The sequence below is a fragment of the Natator depressus genome, chromosome 7 (assembly GCF_965152275.1).
Source record: "Natator depressus isolate rNatDep1 chromosome 7, rNatDep2.hap1, whole genome shotgun sequence".
In the NCBI taxonomy this organism is placed as follows: Eukaryota; Metazoa; Chordata; order Testudines; family Cheloniidae; genus Natator; species Natator depressus.
The window spans coordinates 49,513,412-49,532,533 of NC_134240.1; the positions used below are offsets into that span (position 1 = coordinate 49,513,412).

Consider the following 19,122-nt stretch of genomic DNA (forward strand, 5'->3'; position numbering starts at 1 on the left):
GGGGTCCCAAGTTCCCTTGCTGGTCCTGCTTAATAACAAACAAACTCTCTCTTCTATCACCTCGGTAAACCAGTAACACTCAGGGAAACTGCGTCCCCCTCCTTGGCATGCAAACCATTGGGAAAAAAAACAATAAAACCCCCCACTTCATCACATCTCTCTCTCCTTCAAGTCTGAACTGAGCAGGGTCACTTAGCCAATGACTTAGGGAAGTTCAAGGCCTCCGCCCCATGATAAAGCATCGGCTATAACATTGGCACTCCCCCTCACAAGGACCACGTCATAATGCTGGAGGAGCAGGCTCCATCTCAGCAGCTTGGCATTAGCCCCTTTCATTTATTGCAGGCATGTCAGGGGCGAATGGTCAGTGTACACAGTGACGCGCTGCCCAAATAGATATGGCTGCAACTTTTTAAGGGTCCACACCATGGCCAGGCATTCCTTCTCTGTGGCCACATAGTGCTGCTCCCGGGGCAGCAGCAGCTTCTTGCTCAGGTACACAATGGGGTGTCTCTCCCCCTTAGTATCCGTTTGCATTAGCTTAGCACAGCACTGCACCCAGCCCAGTGTCTGAGGCATCAGTGGACACCAGGAAGGGTTTGTTAAAATCTGTGTTTACCAGCACCAGGCTTTGGATGAGTGCCCCCTTCAGCGCACAGAGAGCCTTCTGGCACTGCTCAGTCCAGACCACCTTGTCCGGCTTTCCCTTCCTACAAAGCTCCATGGGGGGAGCTGCCAGGATGGCACAAAGTGCTAAAGTGTGGCACAAACCTCTGGTAGTACCCCTCCATCCCAATGAAAGCCTGGACCTGCTTCTTAGTCTGGGGAGTGGGCCAATCCTTGATTGCCTCCACTTTGGCCAGCTCCGGCTTCAGGTGGCCACTCCCCACCTTGTGGCCCAAGTATGACACCTCTGCCATCCCCACGGTGCACTTTCCAGCTTTTATGGTCAGTCCTGCATCCTGGAGGCAACCCAGCACCCTCTTCACCTTGGACACATGTTTTTCCCAGGTCTGGCTAAAGACACAGATATCATCAATATACGCTAGAGCAAAGTCCTCCGTCTCCCTTAGTAACTTGTCCACCAAGCGCTGGAAGGTGGCAGGTGCCCCCTTGAGGCCAAAAGGCAAGACCAGGAACTCGAAGAGCCCTATTGGGGTGGTGAAGGCAGACTTCGCCCTGGCCTCTGGGTCCAAAGGCGCCTGCCAGTAGCCTTTGGTGAGATCCATGGTAGTGAGGTACCGGACACCCCCCAACTTGTCTATGATCTCATCGGTCCTACGCATGGGGTAGGCATTGGACATGGTGATCGCATTGAACTTCCAATAGTCCACACAGAACCGGATCGACCCATCCTTCTTAGGGACAAGCACCACGGGAGAGGCTGGGGCTGGAGGATGGCTGGATCACCCCTAAAGCCAGCATATCTCCGATATCTCTCTCTCTCTAGGTCCTGGGCTGTTTTCCCAGTGACCCTAAATGGTGAACACCTGATTGGAAGGTTGGCTCCCATCTCCACCTGGTGAACAGCCAGGTTAGTGAGCCCAGGCCAGTTGGAGAACAGCTGCCAGTATGAATGCAGCACATCTCTGATCTCAGTCTGCTGGGCAAGGGTTAGCTGGTTTGAGAGGGGAATTGATTCCAGTGAGGGGTCAGCCCCCACCTCAGGGAGGGAGTCCCACCAGGGGATCCTCTCTCTTCTCCTCCCACTGCCCACACACAGTGAGCACCAACTTCTGCCTGTCCCAGTGGGGTTTCATCATGTTGACATGGTACACCTGGTGGCGCTGTGCCCGATTGGACAGTTCAACTACATAGTTCACCTCATAACCTCATAGTTCACCTCATAACCGGTCTGATGACCTTGAAGGGGCTGTCCCAGGCAGCTTGGACCTTGCTCTTCCTCACAGGGATGAAAAGCATCACCTGGTCCCCAGTAGCATAGGAGCGGGCACCTGCTGAGCGATCGTACCAGACCTTCTGCTTCCTCTGTGCCCTGGCCAGATTTTCCCCAGCCAAGCCAATGAGCTCCACAAGCGTTTTCCCAGAAGGTCAGTACATACTCCACCACTGATTCTCCATCGGGAGAGGTCTTCCCCTCCAACTCGTCCCTCATCAAGTCTAGAGGTCCCCTTACCCTACTCCGATACAGCAACTCGAACAGGGAAAACCCTGTGGATTCCTGGGGCACTTCCCTGTATGTGAACAGCAGGAGGGGTAAATACTTGTCTCAGTCTTACGGGAGCTGGTCCATAAATGCTTTCAGCATCATCTTTAAGGTCCCGTTGGACTGAAGGTGATATGCTGAGGCCCAGGTGTGTCTGACCTAGGGTGACCAGCTGAAACGGACAAAATATCGGAACATATGGGGGAAGCAAAAAAAAAAAAAGGCGGCCGGAGCAGCCAAAGCCACAGAATCGGGACAAATGGTGTCCTGATCGTCCATCTGTCGGGATGCAGGACAAAGAACTAAAAATCAAGACAGTCCCGTCTGGTCACCTTAGTCGGACCCCACACTTCTCCCACAAGCACTGGAGTAGGATTGACATGAAGTTGGACCCCTGGTCTATAAGGACCTCCTTGGGGAACCCCACTCTGCTGAAAATGGTCAGCAGCGCATCTGCCACAGTGTCTGCCTCAATCGAGGACAAAGCCACCGACTCGGGGTAGCACATAGTGAAATGTACCACCACCAGGATGCATTTCTTCCCCGACCAGGTTGCCCTGCTGATGCCCTGATGCCTTTCAAGGGGAATATTGTGGGCCAAGAACAACAGTCTGCGGTGGTACCTCTGGGGAACCACCAACTGCCTCCTGGCTTTCCAAGCTTCAGTTTGCCCCAAACCAACCCATTCCTGGTACAGGACTCCCTTCTCCCACAGGAATCTCTCCTGGTGGTCATCCACCTGGGATCCTGCACCGCTGTGGCCAGCAAGCCTTCTCCAAGAAGGGATCCTCCTGCAGCTTCATCTGGAATTCAGCTGCTGGGTTTGAGGGTACAGTCCTGGTTGGTGGTGCTTCAGTTTCCCCACCTTGGGACGGAGGCTCCAGCCCCAGCCCTGTCAAGCCCTATCCTCGGTGCTTTGGTCCCCTTCCGGAGGTCCTGCGTTCCGCTCTGGCTCCAGGTAAGGACCAGGGTGCTCTGAGTGCCATCCAGCCAGTTCTCCAAGTCATTACCCATTAGCACCTCGGTAGGCAGGTGATCTTTGGGATCCCTCCTTAGCTCCCCATTTCAGGTGTATCCTTGCTACAGGCACCTTGACGGAGGGCCCAAACACTCTCCTCAGGGTCATGTATGCATTGGGCACTAGCTGGTCTGGGTCCACCACCTCGGGCCACGCAAGTGTCACCTCTGCACCCATGTCCCAGAACCCCTGGATGCTCCTTCCCCCCACCTCAATGGGGATGATGTGGCAATTGTCCCCCGGGGCCTGTCGAACGCTTACCCAGCGGATTGAGTATGGGCACTCTGGACCTGGAGCCCCACCTTCTCCTGCTGGCCTGACCTGGCACAGCCCTATCAACTGCGGCCCCCTGGACTGGCAGTGCCCCCACTCAGTGGGCTTCCACCCAGTTGACACCCAGTTCTGCTTGGCTGCCATTTCCTTCATCTTCAGGGATTGTGCCACCTTGTCCTTTTTGGCCACAGCAATTACATTTCAGGTCCCTCAAGTCCCACGAGGGGCGTCGGCCCACCCCGGCATTCATGGGCACCCCTGAGTTGGGCTTCCTGGAGTCTCACCTTTGAGAGGTCTCTGGGTGACTCCCCTTCTGAGTCCCTGACGTGGGTCTCCCTCCTGCCCCAAATTTGCTGTCCAAAAACTCATTCGCCAGTGCACCTGCACTGTGCAGAACTTTATGCTTCCGGTCCACTAACCACATCTTAAGGTCTGGAGGGCAGATGTCATACAGCTGCTCCAACCCCTCACCAGGTTATAAGAAAAGGAGTACTTTTGGCACCTTAGAGACTAACCAATTTATTTGAGCATAAGCTTTCATGAGCTACAGCTCGATTCATTGGATGCATGAAGGTTATACACGTCCTCTGCGGTAGTGGCCCCTGTGCCCTTCCTGCACTTACAGATATATTCCCCCAACAGATTGGCGACCTCCTTGTAAGTGACACCTGGGGTTCTGAGTACACCCAGGAATCGTTTCTTGTATGCCTCGGGGGTCAGTTCAAACTTCATCAGCAAAGCCTGTTTGAACAGGTCATAGTCCCCTTGTGACGTTCCCCTCTGGGGTTGTCTGGACCAGTGATCTGCTAGGCCACTCCAATCCTTGACTGTGGGAGCCAGCCTTACCCTGCTCTGCTGTGAGAGCCTCCACTCCTGGGCTGTTCACACACAGCCTCTGGCATGTAAGCTGCTCCCAGCTACTTTCGGACCCAGCAGGGGGGTTAGACAGCGGAGCCTGTGGGGGTCAATCTAGTTCAGATCACACGCCTTCTCAAAGGCTGTGCGGTAGGCATCAATATCCCCTCCTCCTTAAGCTGGGGCAGTAGTTTGGTGTCTAGAGTCCCCACAAAACTGGTGTCTCGGGGCCCTTTCCCACTTACCCCCCAGCAGGCCCTCTTGGCCCACCTCTCCTCCAACTCATGCTTTTGCTGTCCTGCACAGTCTGCCAGCCTCCGCTCCTCCAGCTCCTTTGCTTTCAGCTCCAGCCTCCGCAGCTCATCCAGGGAGAAACCTGCCTGGGGGCCCCCTGTGCTGACTGGAGAATCGGATCTGATAGATTCCCAGATGCTACACGGACTGCCCCCATGGCTACTCACTGGTTCTCAGGGCATCCTGAGAGCCCCCCCTGGGATCTGGAGCCTGTTCCTCAGACTGGTCATTCTCTACAAGCTGAGCCACCATCTGCTCCTTAGTGTGTGTGTGTCTGTCTCTTGCTCTCCTCCCCCCTGCCTTCTCTCCCTCCACAGACGCGCCAGGTCCCTATTACGGAGCTTCTTATAGGCCATTTCCACAGTGGTTCCTTCAATTCCCTCATTTTATTGCTGGCAGCCATTCACTGCAAAGCGCGTGTGCTCACAGCCACCCATTTACAGGGTGTGTCCACAAACGGTCCTCTGCTACCACAGACTCACAGGTCGTGCCCACTCTTAGCCCATATGGTCCCTGGGGGGAACCCTCTTCAGTGTGACAGCCCCTCTCGGAGGCCCACTCTCTCTTAGGGGTTAAGCCCCTCCGCTTCTTGAAACTGCACCTTTCTGAGCCTTAGCACGCCTATCTCTCGCCGTGGGTCCCCTGAGGGAGTCCACTCCCTCTGGACCCCCGAGGCCTCCACTCCCAGAAGGAATAATGCAACCCTATTCTCTAGACTGGAGTGACTCTCAGCCAGCTTAAAAAGGGAGGGTTTATTGAGCGTCTGAACACAGCATAGGAAACTCTCAGGGCCCCAAGGCCTGGCCTCCCTCAGCACAGTACATCTAAGTCTCCCCTGCATTCAGGTGGGCTCTGCCTGCTTTCTCTCTCCAGTCCCAAGCCCCTGTGCTTTCCAGCTGGGCATCTGATATCACCTCCCCCAAGCCCCGCCTCTGTCCATTGTCTTCTGTCCAGGTAAACCAGGTTGCCTGGGCCTCCTCTCCTCTCAGCTGTCCTTTGTTCTCCTCTGGCTGAAACTGGCTGGTCAGGTCACCGGGGTCTTCTCTTCACAGCCTATTGTCCTCCCACTGGCCAGAACCAGCTGTGACTCCTGAGCTGGTCACCAGTCACTGGGGTATCCATTCTCCAGGCCATTGGCTGGGGTCCCAAGTTCCGTCGCTGGTCCTCTGTAATAACAAACTCCTCCTCCCATTCCCTCGTTAAACCAGTAACACCCAGAGAAACTGCATCCCACCCCCTCAACATGCAAACCATTGAAAAAAACAAGAAAAAAACCCACTTTAACAGTGAGTCACTGTTTCCGTGTATACGCAGGCATTTTTTTCCCTGTTTATGGATCTTGCACACAGTAACAAGGGTGGAGTGATTCATAGATTCCAAGGTCAGAAAAGACCATTGTGATCATCTCGTGTGAGACTTCCTGTGTCACAGAGACCAGAGAACTTCCCCAAAATAATTTCTAGAGCAGATCTTTGAGAAAAACATCCAATCTTGATTTAAAACTTGTCACTGACTCCACCACGGCCCTGAGTAAATTGTTGAAATGGTTAATTATTTTCACCATTAAAAATTTACACCTTATTTCCAGTCAGAATCTGAGCTTCAACTTCCAGCCATTGGATGGTGTTAGACCTTTCTCTACTAGATTGAAGAGCCTATTGTTAAATATTTGTTCCCTGTGTAAGTACTGATAGACTGATCAAGTTACCCCTTAATCTTTTCTTAAACTAAAGAGATTGAGCTCCTTGCGTCTACATAAGGCAGGTTTTCTAATCCTTTAATAATTTTCATGTCTCTTCTCTGAGCCCTCTTCAATTTATCAACATCCTTCTTGAATTGTGGACACACAGAACTGGTCATGCTATTGTAGCAGCAGTTGCACCCGTGCCAAATACAGAAATAAAATAACCTCTCTGCTCCTACTTGAGATTCTTCTGTTTTATACATCCAAGAATCACATTAGCCCTTTTGACCACTACGTTGCACTGGGAGCTCATGTTCAGCTGATTATCACCACTACTCCCAAATCTTTTTTTAGTCACTGCTTCCCAGGATAGAGTCCCCCATCGTGCAAGTATGGCCTATATTCTTTGTTCCTAGACGTATACATTTACATTTAACCATATTAAAATGCACACTGTTTACCAAGCAATCCAGATCACTGTGTCAGTGATCTGTCCTCATCACTATTTACCACTCCCCCAATTTGTGTGTCATCTGCAAACATTTTCAGTGATGATTTTACGTTTTCTTCTAGGTCATTGATAAAAATATTAAATAACATAGTGCCAAGATCAGTCCCTGCAGGACTCTGCTGGAAACACACCTGTTAGATGATGATTCCCTGTTTAGTTACATTTGGAGACCTATCAGTTAACCAGTTTTTAATCCATTTAATGTGTGCCATGTTAATTTTACGTTCTAGTTCATCAAAATGTCATGCAGTACAAAGTCAAATGCCTTACAGAAGTTGTTTCCATGAACGCTGTTACCTTTATCAACCAAATTTATAATCTCGGCAAAAAAAAAATCAAGTTAGTTTGACAGGATCTGTTTTCCATAAACTGAGGTTGATTTGGCATTTAATTATACTACCTTCCTTTAATTCCTTATTAATCTAATCCCATTATCAGCTGCTCCGTTATGTTGTCTGGGAACAATGTCAGACTGACAGGCATGTAATTACTCAGGCTATCCAATTTACCCTTTTAAAAAAATTGGCACATTAGCTTTCTTTGTCTTCTGGAACTTCCCTAGATTTCTGAGACTTATTGAAAATCAACATTAATGGTTCAGTGAGCTCCTCAGACAACTCCTTCAAAACTCTTGGATACAATTTATCTGTGCCTGCTGATTTAAAAATGTCTAACTTTAGTAGCTATTTAACATCCTCCTGAGATTCTAGTGGAATGGAAAGAGCGTTATCAAATGGTATGACTACGTCCTCTGATTTTTTATTTTTTTTTCCCTCTCAGAACCCCACGTTTGACATGGGAGCAGGTCTGGTACCCCAACCTACTTTTAACTCATTGAAATTGACTAGAAATGCCTTTAAACAAAGCAGCATAGGGAAATCTGTACCTTTATGCTTTCTCTCTTAAAATGAGCATCAGAGTAACACTGTGACACACTGGTAACTATAGGAAAACCGCTTTGATTAGGGATGTATGTGAACAAATCTCCTGATAGCAGCGTGTATGGTGTTTAGCTTTGGAAAACTCTGAATGCAAAGAGTTAAATCTGGATATTTATGGTGCTCTGTCTTCAAGTCAGTAGTTTAACATTGACAAAGTCCTACTTCTGCATGTGTCAAGGTTCCTTCCCCACTCTGAACTCTAGGGTACAGATGTGGGGACCTGCATGAAAACCTCCTAAGCTTACTTTTACCAGCTTAGGTTAAAACTTCCAAGGTACAAACTATTTTACTCTTTGCCCTTGGACTTTCACTGCCACCACCAAACGTTTAACTGGGTTACTGAGAAAGAGTTGTTTGGAAACGTCTTTCCCCCCAAAATCCTCCCAACCCTTGCACTCCACTTCCTGGGGAAGGTTTGGTAAAAATCCTCACCAATTTGCATAGGTGACCACAGCCCCAAACCCTTGGATCTTAAGAACAATGAAAAAGCATTCAGTTTCTGAAAAGAAGAATTTTAATAGAAGTAAAAAGAATCACTTCTGTAAAATCAGGATGGTAAATACCTTACAGGGTAATTAGATTCAAAACATAGAGAATCCCTCTAGGCAAAACCTTAAGTTACAGAAAGACACAAAGACAGGAATATCCATTCCTTTCAGCACAGCATATTTCCTCAACCATTTAAAGAAATCATAATCTAACGCATATCTAGCCAGATTACTTACTAAATTCTAAGACTCCATTCCTTTTCTGTTCCCGGCAAAAGCATCACACAGACAGAGAACCTTTGTTTCTCCCCCCCTCCAGCTTTTGAAAGTATCTTGTCTCCTCATTGGTCATTTTGGTCAGGTGCCAGCGAGGTTATCCTAGCTTCTTAACCCTTTACAGGTGAAAGGGTTTTTCCTCTGGCCAGGAGGGATTTTAAAGATGATTACCCTTCCCTTTATATTTATGATAGCATGTCTGAGTCAACTGTTTAAAAAGAAGAAAATCGCCTTGACCTTGGTATAATGGGATTCTTATACCCTCTTGTGTTTAAAATCAGCATGTGCAGTGATTACCATAATTAGCATCATCATGGCAACTGCTGTGTATTTCATATGTGTGTGGGAGGCAGGGGGGAGAATGCAAGACATTAACATAGGTAACAGTGTCATCTTGAGATACAGCTAACATATATTGAGGGCTAGAAGAGATGTGCAGAAGAGATGAAGATCTCCTATAAAACATGTCTAACTACCCATAGCTACCTAAAACTATGACTTGGAGCAGATAAATGCTACCTTTATGCTTGCAAGAACTAGTTTGAATGCATGCTAAATAGATGAGTGGCACTCTCTCTGTGGGCTGGCTAGAAAAAAGATTTCTCTAGAAAAGCAATTTTTCTTGCCACTGACTGTGTTTTCTTTCATGTTTCTTTAACATTTTTGCAGCTCTTTCTGGGGTCTAATTCTCTTTCTTCCTAGCTTCCTCTTCCTGCTTGATTCTTCAGTGAAGTCTTGCTCCTGTGCTCCTAGACATTGCTGTGAAGGCAGTCTTTTTGTCCTAAACACAGATACTTGAGATTAATGTGCTATGCCCATACAGAACGAATCTTTCAACTACAGGAGCAAGCCATTGGCTCCCCAGCATGCATCTTCGCTAATTAGTAAGAAGCGGGGCCCTTTAGTACCAGGAGAGAACTGCAGGTCTTTGTATGCAAATAGTTTAATTTGTTTCACATACTGCTTAACCTCAGTTTACTGTTTATATTAACAGGGCACAGGGGCCAGCTGAGCAATACAATCACATTGAATGCTTCCTGTTGCCCTGCAATGTTTTCAAAATAGTTTAAATGTGTAATGTTGAGCTACTGGAGGAAGGTTAGCTTGCAGTGCTTGTGTATGACTATCATGTACAGAATCGTAAACCGTCGGTACTGGGTGATGGAAAAGCCTTCTTGGTTACGCAGTTTTATCTTCGTGTCAATGCAGGAGTAGCTGAGATGGCAGGTTTCCCTTTTCCTTTGGAGACTATTCTAAAGCCCAACATGGCTCACTTATCCTGTTCAGCCTAAATTTTCCTAGTCTTATCCCCTTATTCTTACATCTTGTCTTTATGGGGAAATTGACCAGAATAGTTCCCCAAGTGGATGTTCTATTTTAGAATAAATCACTTTATTCTGGAATAATTAGTGCACTATTTGAGCACACTAATTATTCCAAAATAGGGTCCACATGGGGAGCTATTCTGCAATAGTTAATTCTGGTCAATTTCCCTGTGCAGACAAGCCCTTAATTATAGCCATGTGCCTCACAGTAACTAGCTTCTTTCCATCCAGGATGTTTACACCTTTCAAATAGGTATAAACTGTAAATCCTGTGGCTTCTGCTCCCCCATCCCTTGGCTGTCACTTAGCCAAATGTCAGTCTCGTCCCTCCAGCTCCCTGATCATTTTTTGTTGCTGTTCTCTGAATTCCTCCATTTCTCAATATCTTTCTGGCAAACAGATGACAGAACTGAACACAATATTCTAGGTACCATATAGAGAGAGAGGGGCTCTGACAGGATGCCTCTGCATATGCAGCTTCTGCGTTGTGTTGGCATTTCTTGCTGTCTAGTTATATTGCAACTCTTGTCCAGCTTGCTGTCTCCTGTCCCCTGCAGGTCTCAATATTACTGCTTTTCAGGTTTTTCTCCCATTAAGTATGTTTGGTTTTTTTTCCCCAGATGTATTGGCTTCATTTGATTATTCTCTGCCCACTTTTCCAACCCCTTGTAGGTCCCTGTTGTATCCTCACTGGGTTTACAGCATCTACCAATTTAGTATCTGTTAATTAAATTAACATGCTATTTTCTCCCTTCTCCAGCTTGCTAATGAAGGTACACCGGACCCTCGCTAAACGTGGGATTTGGGATCCATGCATGGTACCACGTTAACGCGGGGACCGCATTAAAATGAATTCCAATTAAAGTAATTAAATTTGGGATCCATGGCCGCGACCACGTTATATGCGAATTCGCGCTATATAGACACACGTTCTAGCGAGGGTCCGGTGTATTTAATAAGATGTGATCTTCCCTGGATCCCTATGATACTTGCCAGACACCACCTCCCCTGACTTGATACTGATCAGTTTATGGTTGCCCTTTATTTAGGGTGTTGCAAGCCAACTATCAGTTCACATAAGCATCCATATCCAAGCTGATCTGAATGAACACTGAATATGGTTTTGCTAGACACTTGCTCACTCCATTTTCTGTCTAGCTGGGCATTTTCAAATCTTCCCGTTGTTCTGGGTATACGGCCCAATTTCATTGCATCTATTGCATTCCCTTCAACCACTGAACTCATAATTCTAGTTAAAAATAATCAACAATCTAGTTCTGTCTTTTGAGATCCTTGCCTTATTGCCTTGTTTAGTTAAGATGTTATGAAAATTCTTCCTCTGACTTCGTGTTTTCCCCGAGAGGCCTTCCAGACTTATTCAACTCAGTCAAAATGACTGACGCTGTGAGAAATGAGAGAATGACATGGATAAGACAAGACTGGGATGTTCTCTGTGGCAGTCTTGTTCTTCCCCTGAAGCTCTGCCAGTTTGAGGTGCTCCCCATGTGTCCTGCCGTAGCACTTGGGAATGTTGCATATAACAAGGGCATTCCTCACTATTTTGTTCTGCTCTCAGCACCTGGTCATGTAACTCACCAGGAGAAAGCATTTAGGAATCATAAAACTCTCCTCTAAGATTAGGCGAAGGTTACTGGGTGGTGCTGCTCCTCATCCAGTTCTTTGTGTTACATTTCAGAATGAACTGGACAAGGTGAAAGCACAGCTCTCCGGGAAAGGTGAGTTCAGAAAGGAAACAGAAGAGCACTCTGCCCAGCAGTAAGGGTGCGGAGACAAGGAACACGAGATTGGCAGGCTACTGTTTTGTTTTGTGCAGAGGCTTTCAGGTCAGTTTGCAGCAGAAAAGTTGAGGCATTTGTATATGAGGGTGCTCTCTGAGCCTACAGTACAAGTGGGGTCTGCCTCTATGAAACTGGTCGGACAGAGCAAACTGGGGATCATGAGTCTTAAGCTTGCTGGGCCAGTAAGTAGAGTAGAGGGACCTGTAGACTTTGTTCAACGCTAGGGCTCTTATGTGATACAGCTGTGCTATAATTGTCCCTTGCAAGATTGCCCTAGCTGACATACCACTGATGGCTCAGTGTAGCACTTATTCCAGGTGGGAATCGGTGGCAAGCAAAGATTGTTTCATTGAGTTAGACCTGTTTGTTAGGAGACCCACAGCTGCCAGATGTCAGTAGCTCATTTCTTCAAGTGTAAAATGGCAGAAGAGGGCATATAATTGGGGCCCAAACAGAAATGGGAGAACTTTGGGACTTATTCAGCTGCTGCGATGCTGCATCCCCAAAAGAGCAGGCACAATTTGATGTGTGCATTTCCATTTTCTCATTGCTTTAAAGAGCTCGGGCTCTTTAATTTTAGAGTCTGTTTGATGGAGGCAGGAAAGCGAAAACCCTGGGGATGGTGTCAGTGTGTTTTAAGCATTGTCTGTAGGCAGCCTGTCATCAGAACATGAGTCATGAGCAGCCAAAGGAAAATGTCAGTCAGTCTGAGTGACAGAAATCCTGAGACATGAGTTTGCAATAAGCAAAATAAAAAAAACAAACAAAAAAACAAACCCTTTAAAGGGAGCTTGGAGTGGGGAGTTTCAGCCATTTCCGCTGTCCTGTTGGGTCCTCTGCCCTCTCACACGTGCAAGGCAGAAATAGCTGACTAGATCTATTTATTAGCCTGAAAAGAGTTAAAAAATCTATCAGATGCCTATACCATGGACCCTCCTTGCAAGCAGTCCGGGGTGGTGACATAGTGAGTACCTTCTGGGGAAGAGTGCTTGGACTCCTATCAGAATGCTCTCCGAAGGAATTGCTTTGCAGATTTGCTTTTTTATGTTAGCTAGGAGGTGCTGGACTTGAAGGTCTCCCTGATGGGAAGGAGGAGCTTTCTTCTGTTCTGTGTCCTGACTGCGTATAGGCTATTACTCCTGCCCTGTTAGCCTCAGGGACTCTGCCCCCACTGCCTCCATCTTCGATTCCTCCTTTTTCAAGAATCTGCCTCCGCTTGTAGCTTTCCCCAGCAGCAGAATGAAGGTAGCCTTGTCAGTTTCACAGCTGCCACAGGGGGTTCTAAAGAGCAGATGTGTACCTGAGAAGAGTGTTGTACACACCTGAGACCAGCAGCTGAGGTGCTGGATCTGTCTGCAGAGCCCAAGAGGCATTGCTGCACTCTGGTCACATTGGAACATTTTCTTCCCATCACAAATACCAGAAATGAAACATCTGTTGGCCCTGAAAGCTTCAGTCTTGCAGAACTAGCCTCCTGCCACCACACCAGGGGAAGTCCTGCCTGAAAGTGTGTGCAGTGGGATGCCTCTCCAATAATGGTCAGTTACTACCAGAGAGCTGATGGAAACCGGGAGGATGAGTGGATTTAAACAGTGCTTAAAAATAGTGCTGCTTTGCTGTCCATGACTTGCTGTAGTAGCACTGCGAGAGGTGGGGACCACTGCCTTATGCTGCTGCAAAACAGGAGCTTTCCAGTGATGTAAAATGTTCTCTGCTGCCTCTGTCAGCTCATGATGCTGGTCAGTCTGACCACCAGCTGGCTTTCCTGCCTCCCTCCAGAACATGCTTCAGTTCCAGCAGGATCTGCGTACCCCTGTATCTCACATGGCTGAAGGCAGGCACAAATACACCTTCCAGGCCAAAAGGTTTTATTGCTGGCAGCCAAGGCATTGGAATTGAGGATATTAGTGTGGGGGAGGGGCGATCAGAACAGGATTTTAAAGCCTTGTGATGTGCAAGGACTGGAAATGTTCCAGAGTGATAAATCTGCCTTAATCAAGTACCATGTGGGCTTAAGAGCCCCAGTGCATTCTGCAGAGCTGTGCTTTAATGCTGCTTCGCTTGTGTGTTTGTGATCTCGCACCCAGAGAGAGACAGACTGTGGTGAGGGTGAGTGACAGCAGCATAACTGCACAGCCGCGTAATTGCTCTGCATGTAGGCACTGTGTTCCTGTGCACAGCAGCGGCTGTCAAGCCTATCTAAGCATGTACCCTGCGCACACGACTTCTCGCTGGGAGAGCAGCATCAAGGCAGCTCACTAGAGCTTTGTAATTCTATAAATGTTTCGTTCAGCCTGCAAGGATGCTGGCTCTTTGCACCCAAGCTTGACTTTGGGAGCAGCTGGGGGATAGCACATGATAGTTAGCTCAGTCCACATTAACTGGGCAAGCTAGGACAGTGCTGAAAGGCCATTGAGGGGGATTTCTCTTGACTGGTAAAGAAATGTTTGAAGTCTACTGATGCTGGGTGCAGGGATTGCTTAGCACAGATCGTGTCTGACACATTGCATTTGGCAGGGAGGGGGTCTGATGGGAAATGACTAAGTCTCGGAGAGTTTCTCAATCTGAATTTACGTATCCTGTCTGTCACTCTGGCTGCATATCTGCCCTTAGACCCATGGGTCTCAGGGCTGCCCAGGGCAAGGCATTCCAAGTGCTATGTGAGCATTTCCTTTCAGAGAAGGAGAAGCGAGACTGCCAGTCTATCATAGACACACTGAGGGAGACTGTGGATGTTCACAACGCCACCATCGAGTCACTCCAGAAAGCCCTGTGTGAGACGGAGATGCTGTGTTCCACTCTCAAGGTACCTTTCTCCATGGGCAGCGTATATCTGATCTACCCCCTATCTGGCTAGGGTTACAGTCTCACTGGCTCTTCCTCTGCGTCATGCTATCCTCATGCCTGTGCAGAGAGGACAGGTGGCTCTGCGCTCAGAGGTCGAAGTTCTGTTCCTGGCTCTGAAACCAGCTCCCTGTGACATGTGTGGGCCCCATCTCTCGAGATGTGAAGTGGAAGGAGAGCAGTGGAGCTGTGTTCCCATTTAAGACAATCCTTTAACCTTGTCCGAACTCCTTGAGGAGGTGGTGTTATAGAAGATCCAAGGGGGCAAAGGGTTAACGTTCTCTAGGGCAGCAGTACTGTTTCAAGGCGATGTCTTTCAGTTCTAACTACACATCACCCTGGGACAGTAATCTCCTGAGGGTACCTCCCTTGGACCCAGGCACCTTGGAAGAGGTGAGAGATTGGGGAAACAATACACTTACTGGATGAATCTAAAGCAGTTGGAGTACTTGACATGTTAAAATATTGGGTCTTCTCTGTGCTTAGCCTTAAGTGATTTGTGGCTGGGGTGGGTTGTTAGAATCCTGCTTAAAAATGGCATTCCACTCAAGGCGAGGGAATGAAAGGCAAAAGTGCATGCTGACGTGTTCAGCCTGCGATGAGCTGGGTCTGGCTTGTTGATGCAGTGTCAGTATTGATCTTCCATCGCATCAGTGTGAATGCCCTCTTAGGGAGAGAGACTCTAGCTTCTGTTAGGACTGACACTAGTGCCCTGCATTAAATCTCTTTCTGTAGGCCTGGTGGGGTTCAGTGTGAATTGGTTAATGTTAATCAATGATTTCCTCCTCCACCCAGGCAAGTTAATTGAAATGTACAGAGAAAGTTACAAGTTTAGGGTGGGTTGGACCAACCCTTGTGCTGCTGCCAAACCTGTTCTGTAGTCAAGCCACTAACAGGAAATAATCTGTGTGTGTGTGTGTGTGTGTATGTATGTATATAGTCATAACTCATGAGTGAATAACAGCTAGGACAGGCTTAAGTGGGATGGCCACTTCCCTGTGATGCCCCCCAGGGAAACCGATCTAACTTAATCATAGTGATGGGTCTTTGCCAGTGCTTAATTGAGATGATAGTGCCATAAATTCCATGTTTTGGGGGTGCACTTTGCCACCGAGTAAGCTGTGCTTCACCAGCTGTGAGTGCGGAGCTGCATTCTTAATGCACCTAAGTTAAACGGAAGAAAAAAGGTGAAACTGTGAAAATCACTCTTCACCCCAAGGGTACTTTGTCCCTGACTTTTCGTGTTTTTCAGTGGTTTTATAGGTCACTGGGGTATCTCAATGAACAGAATGTGTCTCTGAGGCTTATTGGCATTTCCTAGTCTTGCAAACGCTCCAGTTGCTGTAAAACTCTAAATCAGGGTGTGCTCTTGCAGCTGATACAAATGAGCCCTTCCCAAGATGATTTTGCTCTAAGTGATTGGGTTTGCTGCTAGGTTTGTACACACCCTCTCTCCTGGGCTTTCCCTACCCCAGATTCAAGGTGAGACTCAGAACCTATCTTTCCTCTGACTGTAATTGCTCTCTGACATGTGAAAGCCCCTCCAGCATAATCTGGGAACGTTAGAAGAAAAGGCACCATGCTGGTTGCATCTTCTCCTCTTGAAAGTGTCTGAGATCTTACAGCAGAGTTCTGTGCACTGTTTCTCCTCAGACAGTTTAAAGCAGGGGTAGGCAACCTATGGCACGCGTGCCAAAGGCGGCACGTGAGCTGATTTCAGTGGCACTCACACCGCCCGGGTCCTGGCCTAGTAGGAGCAAATGGAATAGGGCAGTTCATGGACTGAAGTATCTGATGGCCAGCACTGAGAATTTGCCACATGTTAGGAGCTGAGTGAGTGGTGCGCTGGGTGGGAACCTATGGGGACCTTGCTCCTGGGCTGTTAAAGATGGTGAGAGCTTTGAGGAGCCTGACTGTTGAGCGGGTTGTGCAAGTATTTCAGTGCACACATGCTAGCTGTATGTCTCCATAGGAGTCCCCATGTGCCATGCTAACTACACACGTGCCTATCTCTGTCTCAGAAACAAATGAAGTACCTGGAGCAGCAGCAGGAAGATACCAAAGGTGCAAAAGAGGAGGCCCGAAGGCTGAGAAACAAACTGAAAACCATGGAGAGGTTAGATACAGGGCCTCTGCTGTGTACATATATGTGGGCTGGAGCCAGCATGCTGTTCAGTGGTCCGAGTCACTTACTTTCTTAGACGTCTTGCGCAGTAGTTCTGAATGCTACAAACACAGAGCTACTTGGGTTCAGCCTCAATTCCTGGTGCAGATGGAAATGTCACTGCTGTTGCACTGTTGAGCTGGAGGTTTGGGAACCTCCTGCATCAGTGCTGGTGTGTCTTCATTGGTCCTGACCTGTCCAAACTCATCACCACCTCTTCCCACCCCTGGCACCTCTGGGCAGTTATTTGCTCCCTAAATAATTTTCATCCCTAGCACTGGGAGCTTGGCTTACAGGTGGGGTAACCAAGGCACGTTTGATATTGATGTGAATTGCCCAGGGGGATCAGCACACTAGTGGCCCAGGTAACGACCCAGCACTCCAACTCCTTTCCCAGCTCCACTCTTCATGGCTGTGTGGGAACCTGACAGGACGTGTCTGTTTCAGGATTGAGATGCTCCTGCAGAGCCAGCGCCCGGAAGTGGAGGAGATGATCCGTGACATGGGAATAGGGCAGGCAGCAGTAGAACAGCTTGCAGTCTACTGCATCTCACTGAAAAAGTAGGTGCTGAAAACTTGACAGTAGACTTGTTTGTTCCATCTCTTTGATATGTGTATATGTAGAGCTCCCCCTGCAGGGTACTGGAGAAAAGTACAATGGTTTAGCTGCCATGACTGCCTGTTTGTTCTACACTGGGCTTTGACTGACAGAATCAAGGCGACTTAGATTGGAGACTGCCACTCGGAATACTTCCACCGATACTATGGACAGAGGCATTACTACAGGAACAGCTTTCAGAGCTGTGTCAGTGCAGCTAGGTGTTGATTATTGGATGGCAGTTGAGGGAACAAACCATTGACATACTCCTGGGGATGGTGGCACGATCCCTGAATGTCTCATTCATGCGGCACATAGTACTTGATAGCAGTGCTGCTGTGGCTCCAATTGTTCAGCTCACGAGTTTTTGCCATACTTATCTGCGCTGGCTCCAGCTCCTACATGGAGATCCTTCTGCTCACACGGTGTTAAACCGCATCTTTGCCTGCTCCAATCTGATGGCAACTCGGTGATCATGATTTTATATGGCACTGCCAGTCAGAATGATTGCACCTGCATTGTAATTGGTAATGAACTTGCATAGCAAATATCCCTAAGTGCCTCTGAACTTCACTTCTTAACCAGTGCTACGTGTGCCCCTTCAGCAGGGAGGCTGCATTGTCCCCCAGGTCACAGTCCCTTTCCATTTTGCAGTCAGGGACTTTCGTTTTTGCCCCTTCCAGTCACTTGAGCGCAGTCTCTATCTAAGCCTGTTCTCTTACCAGCCCAGTGCTGTGCTGGTGGTTGCCACGCTGCAGTTTAGCATTGGTTTATCCAGCGTTGGCTTCTCCCCAGTGGGGACTCTTGTATAACAGCCTTGCACCTAAAGTTCTGCAGCCGTGGAGCTGTGAATCAGGTATCTGCAGGCAGCATGTGATCACTGACTCCAGTTAAGAACTCTATCTCAAAAGCCTAGAGTGATTGTAGTTTGGGCTCTTTCCAGGGAATATGAAAATCTGAAAGAAGCTCGGAAGGCATCTAGTGAGATGACTGAGAAGCTGAAAAAGGAGCTGTCTTCTTCCACTAATAAGGTAAGGAAAGTGCAGGGAGTTGCACATCAAAAGTGTCTGGGTGATCTCTGTTCTGTAGGTGTCCAGCCATGGCCTCTGCCTTGCACTCACAGTAAGCGCTGCTTCTGTCCAACCAGCTATATCAGTTACTCTAGCCACTGCTTGGTAAACTGAAAAATTCGGCTGGTGCTTCCTTGTGCTTGGAGCACGTGTTTGAAGACCCCCACTGAGTGGTCAATCTGTTATCCTAAGCTGTTGAAGAACCCAAGTAAATCTCTTTATTCTTTACAAGTCCAGTGCTTGTAACAGAACAAGTGCTATAATTAACCCCTGATGGAATGTTCTGCCCTCTTGTGTATAAGGCATTTGTGCCCTGCAGCAAGCTACCATCCCTGCCCTGTATAGCTCACTGTCTGAAACAGGTGCCTTTGCAAGGTGTTCTTGGGGGCTGAAGTGACATTTGTAATGTGCTGTTGAGTATCCAAGCACCCATGGCCTTCCCAGCCCCAATGATCTGGCAGGTCCTGGCCTGGCCAGTGGCATTCCTTGATAATTTGGTTGAGGTCTGTGGCTGCTGACCCAGACTGGAGGTAGGATTGAGTAGCGACTTGAAACTTGTACCTGACTGATGATGAGGCACAGTGGGGAGTGCATTGCCAAATACAAATCGCTCGGCCCTCCAATGTCAGCAGAGCAGATGTATTGTGATTTTGAGTGGCAGGGGGTGAATACAGGCTGCCCTTACCTAGGAGTAGCCAGGCAGTATAGTCACAGTACGACTGAAGTCCCATAATGTCATAGTCCAAGGTCCTAGAACAGAACTGTTTTCCTGAACTCCTGTTGGGTAGCACTAAGTTAGCCCCAGTACTAGTTGA

General features: G+C 48.1%; 1 protein-coding gene across 2 annotated transcripts in view; it reads left to right on the forward strand.

Annotated features, from left to right (window-relative positions):
- TRAIP (TRAF interacting protein) overlaps positions 1 to 19,122 on the forward strand; it is a 39,915-nt gene that overhangs the window by 5,949 nt on the left and 14,844 nt on the right. For both annotated transcript variants that reach the window (XM_074958367.1, XM_074958366.1), the window contains exons 5-9: positions 11,529 to 11,568; positions 14,310 to 14,437; positions 16,497 to 16,591; positions 17,087 to 17,200; positions 18,181 to 18,268. In XM_074958367.1, coding sequence (XP_074814468.1) covers positions 11,529 to 11,568; positions 14,310 to 14,437; positions 16,497 to 16,591; positions 17,087 to 17,200; positions 18,181 to 18,268 — 465 coding nt within the window. The remainder of the gene's footprint in view (positions 1 to 11,528; positions 11,569 to 14,309; positions 14,438 to 16,496; positions 16,592 to 17,086; positions 17,201 to 18,180; positions 18,269 to 19,122) is intronic.